At 37.1% G+C, this 20,166-nt stretch overlaps 2 protein-coding genes across 6 annotated transcripts in view; one reads left to right on the top strand and one right to left on the bottom strand.

The window, feature by feature from the left end:
- LOC107857080 (heat stress transcription factor A-4a) overlaps positions 1–1,333 on the bottom strand; it is a 7,582-nt gene extending 6,249 nt beyond the window's left edge. The window contains exon 1 of one of the 4 annotated variants that reach the window (XM_047410564.1): positions 1,199–1,333. The gene's annotated coding sequence lies outside the window, so the exon portion shown is untranslated. Of the gene's footprint in view, positions 1–951; positions 1,139–1,198 lie in introns of those variants that run through there. The other 3 variants (XM_047410566.1, XM_047410565.1, XM_047410563.1) reach the window with 3 other exon arrangements.
- Positions 1,334–10,364: 9,031 nt separating this feature from the next.
- LOC107868396 (BES1/BZR1 homolog protein 4) lies at positions 10,365–15,910 on the top strand. 2 transcript variants are annotated; one of them, XM_047410561.1, is made up of 3 exons: positions 10,366–10,681; positions 14,522–15,273; positions 15,591–15,910. In XM_047410561.1, the coding sequence occupies exons 1-3, from the start codon at positions 10,466–10,468 to the stop codon at positions 15,592–15,594; spliced, it is 972 nt and encodes a 323-aa protein (XP_047266517.1). In that variant the 5' UTR covers positions 10,366–10,465; the 3' UTR covers positions 15,595–15,910. The 2 variants fall into 2 exon arrangements, with proteins under 2 accessions (XP_047266518.1, XP_047266517.1); XM_047410562.1 differs by having other exon boundaries at positions 10,365–10,681; positions 14,522–15,910.
- Positions 15,911–20,166: the final 4,256 nt, after the last annotated feature.

Raw genomic sequence — 20,166 nt, 5'->3', positions numbered from 1 at the left:
ATCATCAGAACACTACCGACAAGAAACTACAAGAAACAAGACACCGACAGAGTAATACACTAAACTATCTATTTGAGATCACAAACATCATCAGAACACTACTGACAAGAAACTACAAGAAACAAGACACCGACGGAGTAATACTATAAACTATCTATTCGAGATCACAAACATTATCACAACACTAAGAACAAGAGTAATACTATAAACTGTCTATTCGAGATCACAAACATCATAAGAACACTACAGACAAGAAACAAGACACCGACAAAGTAATACTACAAACTATCTATTCGAGATCCCGAACATCATCAAAACACTACGGACAAGAAACTACAAGAAAGAAGACACCGACTAAGTAATACTATAAACTATCTATTCGAGATCACAAACATCATCAGAATACTACTAACAAGAAACTGCAAGAAACAAGACACCGACGGAGTAATAGTACAAACTATCTATTCGAAATCACAAACATCATCAAAACACTACGAACAAGAAACCACAAGAAACAGGACACCAACAGAGTAATACTATAAACTATCTATTCGAGATCACAAACATCATCAGAACACTACAGAAAAGAAACTACAAGAAACAAGACACCGACGGAGTAATACTTAAACTATCCATTCAAAATCACAAATATAATCACAACACCACGAACAAGAAACTGCAAGAAACAAGACACTGATAGAGTAATACTATAATAAACTATCTATTCGAGATCACAAACATCATCAAAACACTACAAACAAGAAACTACAAGAAACAAGACACCGATAGAGTAATACTATAAACTATCCATTCGAGATCACAAACATCATCCGAAAAACAAAGTCCAAGAAAATGAGAAAAGTTAATAACTTTTCAGATTACCCAGAAACCCCATTACATCAAAGTCATTAAATACAATCAATTCTTCTTTTCTTTTCATTTTTTATTTACCTTGTTATCCGAGCCAGCTTTCACGCAACTCGATAAAATCAAGAAAAAACTCAAATCACACATAAAACTCACAAATTTACAAAACCCAATTTTCCCTTTAAAATTATAAAATTAATAACTTGTCAAATTATCAAGAAAACCAATTACATCAAAGTTGGTTAAAAAACAATAATTATTACTCCCAAAAACTTCAAGAAAAAGCCCAAATCACTAATAAATAAATAAATTGTTAGAATAAAATTATTACCTGTAAAAGAAATTTTTTTGTCTGAATAAGAAGGAAGAAGAAGAATAAGAAGAAGAAGAAAGTTTACTTTGACCTTTTTCTCCAATGACTTGTTGTCTAATCGGTTTATTATTCAATTAAATGTTTTATTCAATTACTATATATGGTTATAGGGTATATATATATAGATGGGGTAATTTAATCAATTTCAAGAATAATATTTTTTTATATTCAATTTCATCTTTATTTATTATATTTAATTTATTGTTAATAAATTATTTGTTTTCCTCTTAAATATAATATCTCCTTCGTTTAAAAAAGAATGATTTATTTTTCTTTGTAATCTATTCTTAAAAATTAATGTCTTTTCTTTTTGGATAATACTTTAATTTTAATTTTCTACGTGACATATTTAAGACTACAAAATTAAATGATAATTTGATACATTCGACATAACTTTAATTTAGGATCACGAGATTCAAAAATCGTCTTTATTTTCTTAAATTTCGTGTCAAATTAAAATAGGTAATTCTTTTTTAAAGAGAAAAAATATAAAATTAGGAGGAAGGAGTAATATGTTCTAGTGCAAAAAATTGCATGGTAAATTTTATTTTATTTCTTTTATCCTTGTTTTTTTTGGATTTGTTCGGTGGTGAGGAAAGGGGCGTTTTACTACTTATAGTGATTAAGTGAAGCGATGCAAGCTAGTTATGTTTCGATGACTTGAAATGATGGAAGTGAAGAGAAGCAAGCGATTGCTGGTGAAGGTTAAAGCATGCAGATGCGTGAAGCGCTGGAAGCTACGATTTTTGATTTATAGGTTTAAAATGTTAATATTATGGATATTATAGAGATTAAGTGAAGCGATGCAAGCTAGACACATTTCGATGACTTGAAATGATAGAAGTAAAGAGAAGCGAGCGATCGCTTTGAAGGTTAAAGCTTACAGATGCATGAAGCGATGGAAGCAACGCTTTTTTATTTGTAAGTTTTAAAAGGTTAATATTATGGATATCCAGATCGATTATATGGATATTCATTTTATCTGTACCCGGCCGCCGGTCCCGACCGCCGACCCCGGCCGCCGACCCGACCGCCGGCCCCCCCACCCCCACACCCTTACCTATCCTGTCCGTATCCCCCTCGCCCCCCGCGGGGTACACCAGCCCTCCCCCCACCTCGGCCTTCAGCCAGCCAGCCGCCGCCCGGTCTCCAGCCGCCACCCGCCGCTCCGTCTCCAGCAGCCGCAGCTCCAAGCGTAATCCGGTGAATTCTAACCTTTGTTATTTTTGTTATTTCATATTCCATTTTATTTCATTATTTCATATTCCATTCTTAGTATTATGCTAGTAGTAGCCCCTGTACCTTGACTTGCGTGGAATTTGTGGACATTGTCTGTTGTCTGTTGTTGCTGTCGCTGTGGTCGTTTCTTCCACTGCTTTGGATTGGGTTATTGGCTGGGAAACTGTATTTGGGGCGGTGGGTGTTGAGTCCGGTGGTGTTTGCCCCCTAATTGAGTATAGTTTTGTTTCGGGAGTATTCCTTTGAATTTGTGTGAGCCTTGTATTTCTTTGCTGCTGATTTGATACTACCACCGTGTATATCTATATATTTTCCTATACTTTCGTGTAGTGCTGGCTGTGGGCGGTAATGGGTGGATAAGGTCATGTCCGAGAGGGTTGGGGAGTGGGGCCGTGGTGGGGGCGGGGGATGAGGAGAGGGCGGGAGTGGGAGGGGGGCCAAGGTTTAGCCGCAGGGGGGGGTAGTGGAGGGCAGGACGGTAGGCTGAGGGTTGGGTCTTGGAATATAGGGACCCTTCAGGGTAAGTCCATAGAGCTTGCGAAGATTCTTAGGAAGAGGAGGATCAACATTGCGTGTGTCCAAGAGACCAAGTGGGTAGGGTCTAAGGCGAGGGATGTGGATGGTTACAAGCTGTGGTACTTTGGGAGCGACAGGCGTAGGAATGGAGTTGGCATCTTAGTAGATGAAGAGCTTAGAGGTCAGGTAGTGGAGGTGAAGAGGATCAACGATAGGTTGATGACTATTAAGTTGGTTGTTCGGGGGTTTACCCTGAACGTGTGTAGTGCTTATGCGCCGCAAGTGGGATCGGAGGGGTAGGAGAAGATGCGGTTTTGGGAGGCTTTGGAGGAGGTGGTGAGAGGCGTGCCTAGTTCGGAGAAGATTGTTGTAGCAGGGGATTTCAACGGGCACATCGGGGCGCTACCGGGAGGCTTTGGTGACGTGCATGGGGGTTTTGGTTTTGGGGAGAGAAATGACGAGGGGGCGACCCTACTAGAGTTTGCGAGGGCCTTTGGGCTGGTGGTGGTGAACTCGGGCTTCCCGAAGAAAGACGAGCACCTGATCACCTTTCGAAGTGCGGTAGCCAGGACTCAGATTGACTTTTTGTTGCTTAGGAAAGGGGATAGGGCGTTGTGTAAAGACTGTAAAGTCATCCCGAGTGAGAATCTTTCGACCCAGCATAGGCTCTTAGTTATGGATTTGGGTATAAAGAAGAATAGAAAGAGGAGGACTAAGGAGTGTAGACCGAGAATTAAGTGGGGCGGCCTGACGCCAGTGAATGCGTGGGAGATAGGGGAGAGGTTGGCGGGAATGAGGGTGTAGGAGTGTAGGGGGGACGTGGATAGTATATGGGACAGGGCGGCAAGGTGCATCAGGGAGAACGCAAGTGAGGTGTTGGGTGTTTCTAGGGGCCGGGCCGGGCACCGTCGGGGGGATTGGTGGTGGAATGAAGAGGTGGAGAAGAAAGTGGGGACCAAGAAAGGGGCGTATGCTAAGTTGGTGGAAAGTAAGGACGAAGAGGAGAAGCGGGTAAACAGGAAAGAGTACAAGCTAGCGAGGAAGGAGGCGAAGTCAGCAGTCACGGCAGCTAAGACGGCTGCTTTTGAGAGCTTGTATGCAGGGTTACAGGAGAAAGGAGAGGAGAAAAAGTTGTTTAGACTCGCTAAGGCTAGGGAGAGGAAGGGTCGTGACCTCGATCAGGTAAGGTACATTAAGGGGGAGGACGGTAGAGTGTTGGTGGAGGACGGGCACATTAAGAAGAGATGGCAGTCGTATTTTCATAGGCTCTTGAATGACGAAGGGGATAGAGCTATTGTGTTAGGGGAACTGGAGCACTCAGAGGAGTGTCGGGATTTTAGCTATTGTAGACTTTTTAAGGTAGAAGAGGTTAGACAAGCTGTCCGCAGGATGCGAAGGGGTAGGGCGACGGGGCCGGATGAGATACCGGTGGAGTTTTGGAAGTTCGTTAGAGAGGCTGGTGTAAGGTGGTTGACTGGATTGTTTAATGAAATCTTCAGGACGGCAAAGATGCCCGAGGCGTGGAGGTGGAGTACCATGGTCCCTCTCTATAAGAATAAGGGGGACATTCAGAGTTGCAATAACTATAGGGGGATTAAGTTATTGAGTCACTCTATGAAGATCTGGGAGAGAGTGGTCGAGGTGAGGCTGAGACGGATAGTGTCTATTTCGAAAAACCAGTTTGGATTTATGCCCGGCCGCTCGACGACGGAGGCAATCCACCTGGTGCGGAGGTTGTTGGAGCAGTATAAGGAGCGGAAGAAGGATCTGCACATGGTGTTTATCGATTTGGAGAAGGCATACGACAAAGTCCCCAGGGAGGTGCTTTGGAGATGCTTGGAGGTGAGTGGAGTACCGCTGGCATATACCAGAGTAATTAAGGATATGTATGATGGAGCGAAAACCCAGGTGAGGACGGCGGGAGGAGACTCAGAGCATTTCACTGTCCTGACAGGATTGCACTAGGGATCTATCTCTTAGTCCCTTTTTGTTTGCGTTGGTGATGGATGTGTTGACGCGGCGCATTCAAGGGGAGGTGTCGTGGTGTATGCTTTTTGCAGACGATGTAGTTCTGATAGATGAGACTCGAGGGGGTGTGAATGACAAATTAGAGGTGTGGAGGCAAACTCTTGAGTCTAAAGGGTTCAGGGTGAGCAGAAGCAAGACAGAGTATGTGGAATGCAAGTTTAATGACGTGGGGCGGGAGAATGAGGTAGTAGTGAAGCTGGAAGCACAGGAGGTATGTAAGAGGGATAAGTTGAAGTATCTTGGGTCCGTGATCCAGAGTAACGGTGAGATTGACGAAGATGTCTCGCATCGTATTGGGGCGGGATGGATGAAGTAGAAACTCGCGTCGGGGGAGCTGTGTGATAAGAAGGTGCCGCCCAAGATTAAAGGCAAATTCTACAGGATGGTAGTACGTCCGGCCTTGTTGTATGGAGCGGAGTGTTGGCCAGTTAAGAACTCCCACATCCAGAAAATGAAGGTGACAGAAATGCGGATGTTGCGCAGGATGTGTGGACTGACTAGAGGGGATAGAGTTCGGAATGAGACTATCCGGGAGAAGGTTGGTGTGACTTCAGTGGAGTGCAAGATGCGGGAAGCACGATTGAGATGGTTCGGACACGTGAAGAGGAGGGGCATGGATGCCCCGGTCCGTAGGTGCGAGAGGCTAGCGTTGGATGGTTTTAGGCGGGGTAGGGGTAGGCCGAAGAAGTACTGGGGCGAGGTGATTAGGCGGGCCATGGAACAGTTACAGCTCACCGAGGACATGACCCTAGATAGGAAGGTCTGGAGGGCGCGAATTTCGGCAGAGGAGTAGGGCCAGTTTGGGTCGCTAGTGTAGGGAATTACTTGGTGGGGGTTTTATTTCTGTTATGATTCCGTCTTCCGTGTTTCATGTTTTATTACGAATCTGTGTGCTTTTCTTTGCTTTCCTCTGTTTTATATTACTTATGGGTGCCGTATTTATGTTATGTAATCTGCTTCTGTGCTTTACTATGTATTTGTGTGGTATCTCGTGTCTTGAGCTGGGGGTCTATCGGAAACAGCCTTTCTACTTCATCAGAGGTAGAGGTATGGACTGCGTACATCTTACCCCCCCCCAGACCCCACTAGGTGGGAATACACTGGGTTTGTTGTTGTTGTTGTTGTTGTAGTCGGACATAGACTATCGATTAGCAGACATTTTTATTTTTTTAGTCATTTTCGATAACCTATCTGATCTACCAAACCTTTTTCAAAAGGAAGTTTAGAAGAATATAAAACTGGTAACCTTAGCCCAGAACTCGATATATGACCCGCCCAGGAAAACGAGCTCTTTACTACTTATAGCGATTAAGCGAAGCGATGCAAGCTACTTATGTTTCGATGACTTGAAGCGATGGAAGTGAAGAGAATCGATCGATTTGAAGGCTGAAGCGTGGGAAGCGACGTTGTTTGATTTGTAAGTTTTAAAAGGTCGTTAATATGGATATCCAGATCGATAGTATGGATATACTCATCTTTATGAGTTCTTAATTATATCGTATCTACTCTTATTCTACCAGCAAACTCTTTCTTTTATTCATACAAAGATTATCGAATAACATTTGTTTTTTGAGATATTTCTGATAACCTGGTAAATCTACCAAACATTTCTCAAAAGAAAGTTTAGAACGAATATGAAACTGATAATCTTACTCCAAAACCTGATTTACGGCCCCCCTCAAGGTTAGGGCCACTCAAAAGCATCATTGCCAATGGTGCAATTTATGGATCGTCCAAAGCATATAGTCGATCCTTACATTTAATTATCTGTGACAAATATAGACGAATCATATATTTTATCTATTTTTATTTAATTCATTTCCAAATTCTTTAATTATACTTAATCCGACTTACTTGTTTGTCATTCTTACCCATAATTAAAACTTACATTGTTTTTCTTCGTTGACTCTTAGATCCAAGTAATTCTCATGATGAAGACATTTTAACAACTTAATTAAGTAATATATTCATAACCCAATTAAGGTAGATAAACAACATTGAATAATTAGCTTTATCAAGAGTTTCAAGAAGTCAACAAATATTTTTTTTCCATATATATTATGAAAAAAATGAGGGAAGAAATTGGAAAAAGAATCTTCTAAGTAAAAGTTTCTTGGTTATTTAATTTGTTGTAACTTAAAAAAAGGCAATAAAATAAAGATATATGTGTGAGACATAATCTACTAATTAATTTTTATTTATTTAGTTAAGGTGCATGTTAGGGTTTTATCATCTAGTCGTTGATACTTCAAATCTTCACGGAGAATTCAACTTCATCGGGTCTATATCAGAGACCGCGAGGCAATTGTTACACAATGCAGATGGAACATAGGTGCTACATCAAACTAGGCATTACCTGGGTCTGCACGGCTCATGCAAACTCTTTATCCTTCCATCCGGAGGCTAGTCCACAAAAAAGATTTGGTCAGCTTCTTCTGCATCTGTTTATGATGTTGAAGCAGATTTCACTTCAATCGCTTTCAATGGTGATGAAAGAGGGAGAAATGCATGCCTAAAGCGTACATACGATGATCTTTATATGGGAATAGACGGGAGGAAAGAAAGGCCGGTAGATAATAGTTGGCAGCGGTGAAGTCACTTTTGCTCCAGGAATTTATCCGAATTCCCTTTGACAGAAAATTAACTATTTTTATATGATTAAAAATATATTTTATGCATATATAGTAGATGTTGAACCTCCTTCAACTAGTTTGTATATATACTTTTGAATCCCCTTAATGGAATTCCTGACTCCGCCACTGATAATAGGGGAAGAGACTGAGCTAAGGCAGATTTACTTATGTCATTGTAGTGCTCCCTAATTATATAATCGTTTGGTGTGAGCTATAAGGTATAATAATTTTAAAATAAAATGCACTTGTATTTAGTTAGAGGCATTAGTTAGTTTCGTAATTATTTATCCAATCATTTACATCATAACGATGGCATAAGGTATCTCATATATACAATGAGATAACTAATCATGAAATAGCTTATCCCAAATTCAATTATCCCGAGATAATTTGTTCCCAACCTCAAACGACTTCGTATTCAAGATTTCAAGAAAAAACTTTAGATTAATTTTTTTAAATTTAAAAAAAAAGTAAAAAAAAAATAGAAGGAGTGCCACGTGGTCCCGCCAAAAGGTAAACGACGTCGTAACGAATATTCATGCATAATGTGACACTCACTTTCCATGCAGCTACCCTTAAAAAGACTAAACACGTGCACTTCCCACATTTCCAGGACTCTATAACTATTTTAATAAAAATATAGACAAATTATTAAGGTCCTGTTTGGGTACGTAAAGAAATATTGTACTAATGTATTAGTGCGGAGATATAAGGGGTCGTTTGGTAGAGTGTATAAGAATAATGCAAAATATGATGTATTAGTAATACTTGTATTAATAATTAATGTTTGTATTAATTATACTTGCATTAGTTATGTTTGTATTTTTCTTATGCAGTGTTTGGTTCGGTATATTAAAAAAAACATGAATTACATAATTTCTAAAAAAAAAATTACTTTTTTACATAATAATATATATGTTGGAAAGGATGCGAAAAATTTTTTGAGGGGTAATATGGTCTTTAAGCATATTAATGCATGCATTAGATCCATTACATTACTAATGCCATGAATTTTAAGGTATTAGTAATACACACCTCAATACACAATAGAGTGTATAATTAATGCTTGCATTAGTTATACATAGGGTAAAAAGGTATACCAAACAAGGTAATACTAATACGCATTATAATACATGCATTAATATTTCAATACATTCTACCAAATGACCCCTAAGCAATTAACTGTTGTAAGAGTCAGAAAAGGTAGGGATAGATCAGAAGAGAACTAGGAAGAAGTGATTAGATAGACGTGACACAATTTTGGTCTAACTAAGGACATCTCGTTTGGATATTTAAAGAAATGGTGTATGAATGTACCTATGCGGAGATCTAAGTGATTAACTATTGTAGGGGTCATAAGACGTAGCGATAGATCAAAAGACAATTAGAAGGAGGTGATTAGATAGACGTGATACGATTTTAGTTTAATTGAGGACATCCTGTTTTGGTATGTAAGAAATAGTGTATGAATGTATCAGTGTGGAGATTTAAGTGAAGTAGCGATAGATCAAAAGAGAACTAGGAGGAGGTGATTAGACACACAGAACACAATTTTAGTCTAACTGGGAACAATCCGTTTGGGTATGTTAAGAAATAGTGTATGGATGTACTAGTGAGGAGATCTAAGTGGTTAACTATTGTAGGAGTCAGAAAAGGTAGGGGACAGATTAAAAAAGAACTAGGAGGAGGTGATTAGACTGACATGCCACAATTTCAGTCTAATTGAGAACAATCTATTTGGGTATGTAAAGAAATCATGTATGGATGTACTAGTGTGGAGATCTAAGTGATTAATTATTGTACGAGTCAGAAAAGTTAGGGATAAATCAAAAGAGAACTAGGAGGAAGTGATTAGACAGGCGTGACACAATTTCAACATAACTGGGGACATCCTGTTTAGATATGTAAAGAAATGGTGTATAGATGTACCAGTGCGGAGATCTAAGTGACTAGCTACTGTAGGAGTCAGGAGAGTTAGAGATAGTTCAAAAGAGAAGTACGAAGACGTGATTAAATAGACGTGATACAATTTCAGTCTGATTGAGGACACAGCTCTCGATGGAAAGATATGAAAGTCAAGAATTAAAATAAAAGATTAACAAATAGTCAAAGTTATCGTACTTTAGGTGAGAGAGGGGTAAGCGGACTAGTTTTATCTCTCCTCTCCTGCTTCTTACTAGCAGTATTTAGTAATCGAATGCATTACTGTTTGTGTTGCTTCATTTGATGTTTCATTTATTGTGTCTCTGTCGTATATCTTGTATCTATAATTCTATAAATTTTCTTTTGACCCGGCAATCTATCGAAAACAACCTTTGTAGCTACTTACAAAGATCTAATGCCCCTGCATACATTCAATCCTCCTCCACGAGATTAAATGACATTTTGATGCATTTGACATAACTTTAATTTACGACCACAAAATTCAAAAGTCTTTTTTATTTTCTTAAACTTCGGAACAAGTCAAATTAGATCATTTCTTTTTAAAACGGAGTGAATAATGTATAAGAGATGAAATTATTTAGGGGCGAAGCCACCATGATAGTTACAGATTCGATAGAATTCAATTGACTCGGAGCAATTATAATCTCAAAATAATACTATTTGGTGCCAAACAAACCTTAATGTTATTTCAGTAATATTTCCATCATTGAGTGGCAAATATCAACTCCACTATTCACATATATATTTACTTCTCCCTCCTCTTTCTTCCCCACTTTCTAAATTTCAACTTCCGATCCAAACCAAAACCCGGTTCACACTCAGCCCATTCTCCCAACCCGGTTCGACCCGGTTCCCGTTCACCGGAATGACCTCCGGCACGAGACTTCCGACATGGAAGGAAAGAGAAAACAACAAACGGAGAGAACGCCGGCGAAGAGCAATCGCGGCGAAGATATTCGCCGGACTTAGAATGTACGGTAACTATAAGCTACCGAAACACTGCGATAATAATGAAGTGTTGAAAGCTTTGTGTAAAGAAGCTGGTTGGATCGTTGAAGAAGATGGAACTACTTACAAAAAGGTAAATATATTCAATTTTTTTGGCTAAAAAATCGAAGCTATTTATGCTGATTTTTTTTTGATTAATTTAGTGAGGCTGAAGTGATTATTTAATTCGGATTTCGAAAAAAAAAATTGGAGCCATTTATATTGATTTTTTTTTATTACATTATTTGATTCGGATTTTGAAAAAATTTTTTGCTCAAAAATCGAAGCTATTTATGCTGATTTTTGATTAATTTAGTGAAGCGGAAATGATATGTTCGATTCGGTGTTTGCCAAAAAAAACTCGGTGATAAGGTGAAAGTTTAGGTAGCTAATCAACTGAACTACTACGATCTCGAATCTGGAAAGATTCAGATTGTGAATTTTCGTTGTTTTTCCTAAAATTAATGCTATTTTTATAGTGTAAGATCAATTTATACTAGCTAAGCTGAGATGACTTGAGCGATTTTGATGTTGTTTTTGTTTTTGTTTTTGTTATAAGGTGAAAGTTCAAATTTTAGATAGTCAATCAACTTAGCTACTAAGATTCGCGCGATTTAGATTGTGTATTTTGATTTAGATTATTTTAATTTGATCCATGTAGCTAATCAACCAACTGAGCTACTAAGATGTCGAACGATACGATTTGAATTGTGAATTTTCATTGTTTTTATTTAATATTGAAAACTCCATAATAAGGTGAAAGTTGAGGTAGTTAACCAACAAAGAGTCTGAACTACTAACATTAAAAATAGAAAAGGTGAAAAATTTTGAGATACGAAATTCATAGGTTAAAAGTTTGAGATTTTCTGAAAATCATTGTATATCAAAAAGATGCTTTTTTGGACGAAATTACCCCTGCTTTATACTTGTATTTTCTCACTTCTATCCTATGCTTTTGGTTTGTTTGAAAAAGATGTTTTTTTGGACGAAATTACCCCTGCTACGTTTTTAGCTCCCGTCTAGTCATAGATTTTGAAGTTGAAACTTGAAAGCTGTGTATTTAGCTCCCGTCTAGTCATAGAGTTTGAAGTTGAAACTTGAAAGTTGCGTTTTTAGCTCCCATTTGGTCATAGATTTTGAAGTTGAAACTTGAAAGCTACGTTCTTAGCTCTCATTTGGTCATAGATTTTGAAGTTGAAACTTGAAAGCTACGTTTTTAGCTCCCGTCTAGTCATAGATTTTGAAGTTGAAACTTGAAAGCTACGTTCTTAGTCTCATTTCATCATAGATTTTGAAGTTGAAACTTAAAAGCTACGTTTTTAGCTCCCATCTAGTCAGAGATTTTGAAGTTGAAACTTGAAAGAAGGAATACTGTCATTGTAACATGTTGGGTTACACTTATTTTATATTGTTGACGTATATAGATAAAGGAGGTGACCTTTAGGATACAGGTTCAGCTGAATCTGGTAACAGTAACACTAGTCCTACCGTATGTATATACGTTAGAATTACAAAAGTTAAATTTAGAACTCAACTACTGGACTTAAGGTTGTTATTCTAGAATTCAAAACTCATAAAGTTTAAATCTTAAATTTGCGAAGTTGATGTAACTTAAATTAGTTTTTAATCTTCTACTGAGATTCCGGGGTAATAAGCATTGCCAACCTAAAATCAAGCGTGGGATTTGAATAGTTTGTTTTGCTGTGGTGTGGATTGGGTTGTCAAATTTGTGGGCCTTAGATGTTCTTGCATGTTGGGTGTCATTTATTATACTTTCTGTTGCAGTTTGTTATAAAGTTGATAATATACGATTATAATATTAGAGGAAAGTAGATATCAAATCTTTGGATTCCTTTTCACAAGAAAGAGAAAAAAAAAATACTTCCTCTGTTCATTTCGTGTTGATGGACTTTCAAAAATGTCAATAGGTGTGTCGGATTCTTCAAAAGGAGTTTATTTTTTGAGAATCCAACACGAGTCCGGCATCGAAACTGAAGAATCCGCACAACTTAGTTTTCACTTAGTTCTTAATTTATCGTTATTATTAACTATAGTCATCCCCTAACGCATTCTCAAAGCATTGAATTTATTATATTCAAAGGGTAATATAGTGAAATTATCATTCTATTTATTGCTCCTTAACGGATGTGCCAATTCAATATTGGAGAAGTAAAGATGGATTGGTACTACTTTATGTAGTTATTTAATACTAAGAGTTGTATGAGAAAAAAGTAATAAAACTTTCTTGATTTGCGAAAATGGACAAGTAAAATAGAACATCTATTTTTGATCAGAGGTCACGTAAAATGAAACAGAGGGAGTTACTGTTGAGGCAGTAAAGCGTGTGGGGAAATTAATTTTGGATAGGATGGGAGTAGAACTGTTGATGGGTCACAAGAGTATAAATTTATAATCATGGTGTTGACATTACTGATAGTGCCATCATTCTTTGTCCCTTTATGATGTGAGTGTGGGTTATGTCCAATTCTTTTTGGGTATGTTGGTACTTTTATATCATGAATATGAAGGGATTTGTCTGTCATTATAATGAGTCTTTGGTTAAAGGTGGGGTGGGGGTGGGGGGGACCAATAATTCATAATTGCTGTGGTTGAAAATTTAAGTGGCCATTTGATGACAAAAGAATTTCAAATTTGTGGTGATGTATTTGGAGCCGAAATTCAAAACTGGAAGGTGGATTACAGTCAGCACTAGTACTTTTTATGAAGATGGTGTCCCCGCCAGTCGAAGTCGAGGGTCTATCAGGAACAACCTTTCTACCTGGAAAAAGTAGGGGTAAGGTCTGCGTACACACCACCCTCCCAGACCCCACTTGTCGGAAAACAGTGGATATGTTGTTGTTGTTGTAGTGGTGTCTATGCCAACTTGTACGCAACTCAATTCATTCACCAGGTACCTATTATCTTTCACCAGCATAGGTACAAATGATGACTTCACTGATATGTTGTGAATTTGTATGGAATGATATTAATTGGAGTGGATGAGGAACTCCTTAGGTTATGAGCCGAGTTAAAACACAAGGAAATGCGGGAATGGTAGAGCTCTGCAGAGGGTCCGAGAATATGGTAGGGTGGTGTCCTGAAGAAGATTCAAATAAGAAAAGAGTTCCAAACCTTAATGCATGCACCTTCGTACAAGTGTCGCATGCATGATTGAGAAAAATTCAACCACTTTGAACCGCAACTAGAAAGACCATATGATTAAGTACTTTAACTCTTATCATCAGCTTACTTAGGTGATTTACTTAAAATTAATCTTCTCAATGAAAAAGAGGTAGAAAAAAATAAAAGCAAACTCATACCTTTCATTTCCTATGCTGTAAGGTTTGTACTGTGATCCTGATCGACCGATAGTCACCGGAATACTGCATGAGTAAGAGAAATGGTCAATGTGTTGCAGAAATTGGCTTCTAACAGTAGTGTAGATAGCTAACCTCATAAGAACAGAATATAGGTCGCACCAGATTCGTGATACTACTATTTTTTAGTGGTGTCTCTGGTTCTGGCGAGACATGTAAATTATAGAACAATGATAGAGATGAGCGGTCAAGGTATCCGTACAAGCAGTGTAAAAAATTGCTGTTCATTCGTGGTGGCATTGTTTGAGTTGATATTTTAATCAATGACTTCGAAAATTATCAGGACATTTAGGTCTGCCTGATTGCTTATCACTAAAATACCTTCTTGTTTATGCTACATCTAAAACTTAAACGTTTAATGTCTTTGAAGAATGATGAGAACTTAAAACTTGTTGAACTTGGCTCATTGTTTATCAACTTGTAGTCATCAATGTGCAACACCTTACGAATATCACGTTTGTTCTGCCATAATTGCATAGTTCTGGTGGCAGATTCATTCTCGATTTTTGTTGTGATTATTCATTTTTGTATATGCTTATCGATTCTATGTTTTCCAGGGATGCAAACCAGTAGGACATGTGGATATTATAGGTTATTCAGCATCTGTAAGCCCCTACTCGTCTTACCAACCGAGTCCAGGTGCTTCATATAATCCAAGTCCTGCTTCATCATCTTTCCCTAGCCCAGTCTCATCCAATTATGTTGAGAATGCCCAAAATAATCATGATCCTAATGCACTGATTCCTTGGCTTAAGAATCTCTCATCCGGATCATCGCCTTCATCATCCAGATTTCCTCACCATTTGTACATTCCCGGGAGCTCTATAAGTGCGCCCGTTACTCCACCTTTGAGCTCTCCCACAGCTCGTACTCCTAGAATGAGCGATATTCCTACAGCAAATTCAACATGGACACAACAACACTATGCCTTCTTACCATCATCTACCCCAGCCAGTCCTGGTCGTCAAACACCACCAGATTCTGGTTGGCTTTCTGGTGTTCAAACTCCACAAGACGGTCCTTCATCTCCTACGTTTAGCCTTGTCTCACCAAATCCATTTGGATTCACGGAGCCAATATCAAATGGAGGGTCTCGGATGTGGACACCAGGGCAAAGCGGCGCATGTTCTCCTGCAATCGCGTCAGGTATCGACCAAACAGCTGATGTACCAATGTCAGATGCTATTTCAGCAGAGTTTGCATTTGGTAGCCATATGAAAGGATTAGTGAAGCCATGGGAAGGGGAAAGAATTCACGAGGAGTGCGCGACTGATGATCTCGAGCTTACCCTTGGGAACTCTAGCACTAGGTAACCTCTTCTTATCCAATGTTTGTCATCAATATGTTTGCAACACACTTATGCCATCAACAAGGTAACGTTGGCCTATGACGGTGGTGTCTGGGCCAACCTGCACGCACCTTGACTGGTCTCACTCGGTACCTTCTGCCTTCCACCAGCATAGGAATACCGGGTTACTCTGTCCACCACGGCCTGGACAGATGAGAAGAAATCACCTAGTGTCCTTTCGTGATTTGAACTTGAGACCTCATGGTTCATGTCCCCCTTCATTGACCACTAGGTCACATCCTCGAGTTTGATTATCATTTCTTTTCCTGATTTTGCAGATAGAGAAGTACAAGAAAAAACTACTTATTCATTAATTTGATCATAAACATATCTTTGTGCAAATTTGAAGTTTAACTTATTATGTTGATTGTTAAAACCAGTTTAAAATACACAGTAGAAACAAATTATACATTTTCTTGTAGATTGAAGTCTTTCTTTGGGGGGCACATTTTCCCATGAACTTTTCATGTATTTATAGTGTACTACCCCAATTTTTTACATTCTTTTAATTTCCCCCTTTAAAGATTTGGAGTTTTTTTTTAGTTATCTTTTATAATTGTTTGCATGATATAGTAATTAGCATGCAGGATTTGACTTATACCAAGTGTTTCTGTCTTCTCCATCTTATTGCTTATTTATGATCCTTTTTAAGTCGAAATAATTATTTCTAGTATTATCAGGATTAATAAGTCGATTCATTTGATCATTTAGTTCACATACTAGTTATTCATGAAATAAAATATTGGGATTGTTTATACTGAGATAAATGGGGAAGGAATTTATATACATTGATTACTAACATTGAGATATTTATACATGAATTACTTATTTTAAAAGAGATAATATCTCTTTAAATAGTTTAATTTTTTGCATTGTTATAATATTTGATTTCCTTATTACCTATTCTATCACGCATAAATAATATATATGTTTATTAAATAATCTACCTCTCTTCGGTATCACTACTAATCACCTCTTATCACCACTTTCCACCGAATAACTAACGTCACAACTACCACCACTATCAACCACCATTGCCATCTACCTCTACCACCAATAATCGTACCGATCGCTAATTTCAAATCTTAAACTTGACCTTATTAATGATTCACGTTAATATCATATGACCCTAAGTTCAAAGGGGACGATATAACTAGTAGGTTGGTTTATTAATTCTTACATATGGTATCAGAGCTACACTGCATGCAATTTTGGATAATTGTATGACAAACATCGGGGTTTAATATAATGTTGAGCTTAAGAAAATCTTGCGTCATTATGTTAATTGGAGGATCAAACCTCAATTGAATTTAGGTGAATCTAATATCTTTAGTACGATGTGATAGATAAATTTTATTGAGGATGCTAAGTTTCTAAAGAAGGTATATCTATAACACACTTGGTTAAATCCCAAACATCAGCAAGCAACCTTGGCCTCTTGGCAGGAGGTTCGCTGTCCCCTTTCTTTTTGGTTCGATCGAAGCTATCATCAGATCCGATTGGATTTGGTCTTATCCGATCCAACCCCGGAACTTAGAACGGCCAACCTATTTGGACGGTAGAACGGGGAGAGGGGGAGTCGTGCCCATTCTCTATTTGAGCACGAGCAGGAACATCCCAAAACATGGAAAAGCGAATACATGTACATGATACAACCACATATTCTAAAATACATGATCCGACTTGATAGGTTGTCCGCAAAAAGAAAAGAGTTTGTCGACCGCATAACAATTCATTCTTGTGTGTAGCGCGTGGGTTCATATCTCCCGAACAATCATAGTACGGTCGTTCATCTAATATAAAATCAATGAGTAAATCTCACCTCCCCTTCCCCATTCCATAATCGGAAGGGATAGTGTATCCACACAAGATAGAGTGAAGTCCCTTGCCCAACATTTTGTTTAGACGTGGTTCGAATGCCTTTATGCTATAGGTTGTGTTAAGCATGCTTTTTTGACAGAAAACCAACTTTTTTTTCTATGATAACAGTCACGACTATATTGTCTTTTGAAAAAAAAAAAACAATATAAACAAGACTAATAATTTCCTTGTGATGAGAAGTAAGAAAAAGAAAAGTGTATATCACAAGGGTCATTGCCTGCCATTTCAATAAAGATAAATCAACTAACAAATTCCATGAACCATGGGCAAAATTGACCAAAGTTCTCTCTTTTTGCCTTAGTTACAATATTTTATTACTACTTTTCCTAATTCATTTACAATAAGTCTGTGTGAACACTTAGTACAACAAAGTAAGATTCCAAAAAAAATGAAGTGGTGGTATCAAATTTGGACTTTGGATATATAGGATAAAGTTGCACAGTTGAAATATCATGCATGTGTTAGTTAAGTTACCAACGAGGATCGTGGCGGAATGGATAAAATTCCATTATAGGCGGGTTCGAGTTATGAATATAAAAATAATTATGCTAGAGATCAGAGCGCTTACCCCAAAATGAGTTGTATGTTCGAATTCATATTAGTCGGATACTGCGGTCTGCGGGTATCGGACACTGGAAGGGAGCAAAAAATAAATGTGTTAGTTAAGATATCAACGAGGATCGCAACGGAATGAATAGAATTCCTTCACCATAACTGGAATTCGAGCTTTGAGTATGAAAAATATCACGTCAGATCATATCATGTCAGCGATTAGAATGCTTCCTCCAAAATGGACTTTACGCACTACAACTTTTGATTAGTCGAGTATCAGAAACCGGGTGGGAACCACAAATAAATGTGTTAGTTAAGATATCAACGAGGACCACATTGGAATGAATAGAATTCATCCATCATAAACTACTAGAATTCGAGTCTTGAATATGAAAAATATCATGTCAGATTATATCATGTCAGCGATCAGAACGATTCCACCAAAATGGACTTTACACATCACGAATTTTGATTAGTCGATTTATTGCGAGTACCGAAAATCGGGTGGGAACCACAAATAAAAGTGTTAGTTATGATGAAGACTTGATTTTTTAATTTTTTTTTGACACAAGTATTTGTCAATGTAAGAGCATTTTGCAAACTTTTAATTTGAATTGGTAAATAGTGGGAAGTATTAGTGGGGTTAATGCATGCGGGGTTAAAAATATTGTATTTTTGCATGGCGCTAATCATGCAAATTTTTGTGGGTTGTTGAATTTTTCACTAATATTTGTGTTACTTTATAATAATTAATTAATTAATGCTCAATGTTTTTCTTTGTTGGCTTAAGTTATAAAAGAAGCTTCTGTTTGATTTTCTTTATATGAAAATATTATATTATATAGTTGAAATATGTTTCGATTAACTAGCTATTGATATTGTTAGCTTTGAGTTATATATACCTAGCATCCCTCTAGTGATATATTTACTTTGGTCTATCCATATATAATTAATTGTAAGGACAAATAACATAAATTTTGATAGTTTAAAGTTTAATTACAGAAAATTTTGATATTTTGTATTGAAAATTTTCGTTTGTAAAGATACATATTGATTATTAGTTCTCGATACATCCAATAAAGATATATTTTTTTATTTGTAAAGATACATAATTAGCTCCAAATACATTTTTCGATTTTGAGTCTGTTGAGATACATAATATATATCCAACGAAGATACATTTTTTTTCCTTTGTAAAGATACATAATTAGCAGTCGATACATTTTTTTGGGTTGAGTTTGTTGAGATACATAATACATCCAACGAAGATATATTTTTTCCTTTGTAAAGATACATGATTAGCTCTCGATATATTTTTTTAATTTTGAGTCTGTTGCGATACATAATATATCAAGCGAAGATACATTTTTTACTTTGTAAAGATACATAATTAACTCCCGATATATTTTTTTTGTATTTTGAGTTTGTTGAGATACATAATATATCCAACGAAGATACCTTTTTTTCTTTGTAAAGATACATAATTAGCCCCCGATTTATTTTTTGATTTTGAGTCTGTTGAGCTACATAACACATCCAACGAAGATACATTTTTTTCTTTGTAAAGATACATAATTAGCTCCCAATATTTTTCTTTTTCGATTTTAGATCCGTCGAGATACATAATTAGCTCACGATACATCCAGCGAAGATATATAATTAGTTGAGATTTTTGTAATTATTTTGTAAGGATAGAAATTTGTGTAAATATAATAAGTTATTATTCAAATATTATATGGGCCTATAAGATGATGCAATCATGAGAAAATTATGACACAATGAGGAAAGAATCCATTATAAAGATATGTGAAATATGTTGTTTCAACACAAAATTTCCAAGATTGAACATATAGAAAGCTACTTAAAAGTTGTTGACTTGATCTCCAGAAAGTATATAACTAAAGTACTAAAAGTAAAAAATGGTCAAAAATATATGTGAATATCACTTTTTGAAATTTTTTATCCTAATTGTTAGTTATTATTTTCTATATTGATCATCATTATCTATATCTTAATTAAAGGGAAAAGAGTCAGAAATATATCTAAATTTTGACAAAATTTATTGTAACTCGCCTCAACTTTGCGGGGGTCCTATGACCCCCCTTAACTATTTATTATTGTATTTCTGTGGCATATATTTGTTCAGCTGGACTACTTCACACCCTTACACGTTCAGTGTGCGTGTATTCATGCAATGATCTGGCTGGAAAAATATATGCGACAGAAATATGATAGTAAAAAGTCGAGGGGGGAGTCATAGACCCCCGCAAAGTTGAGGCGTATTACAACAAATTTCGCCAAAGTTTAGGTATATTTAACCCTTTTTCCCTTAATTAAAACATGACTTTACTATTAGTTGTTATCTTTTCCTATCGCAGCAAATCGTAAGTTTGGACCCATTATTTTAAATGTAGAAGGAAG

The sequence above is a fragment of the Capsicum annuum genome, chromosome 4 (assembly GCF_002878395.1).
Source record: "Capsicum annuum cultivar UCD-10X-F1 chromosome 4, UCD10Xv1.1, whole genome shotgun sequence".
NCBI lineage: Eukaryota > Viridiplantae > Streptophyta > Magnoliopsida > Solanales > Solanaceae > Capsicum > Capsicum annuum.
Note: the sequence above shows the minus strand (reverse complement) of the source record. Positions and strands in the feature narration are given on the sequence as shown.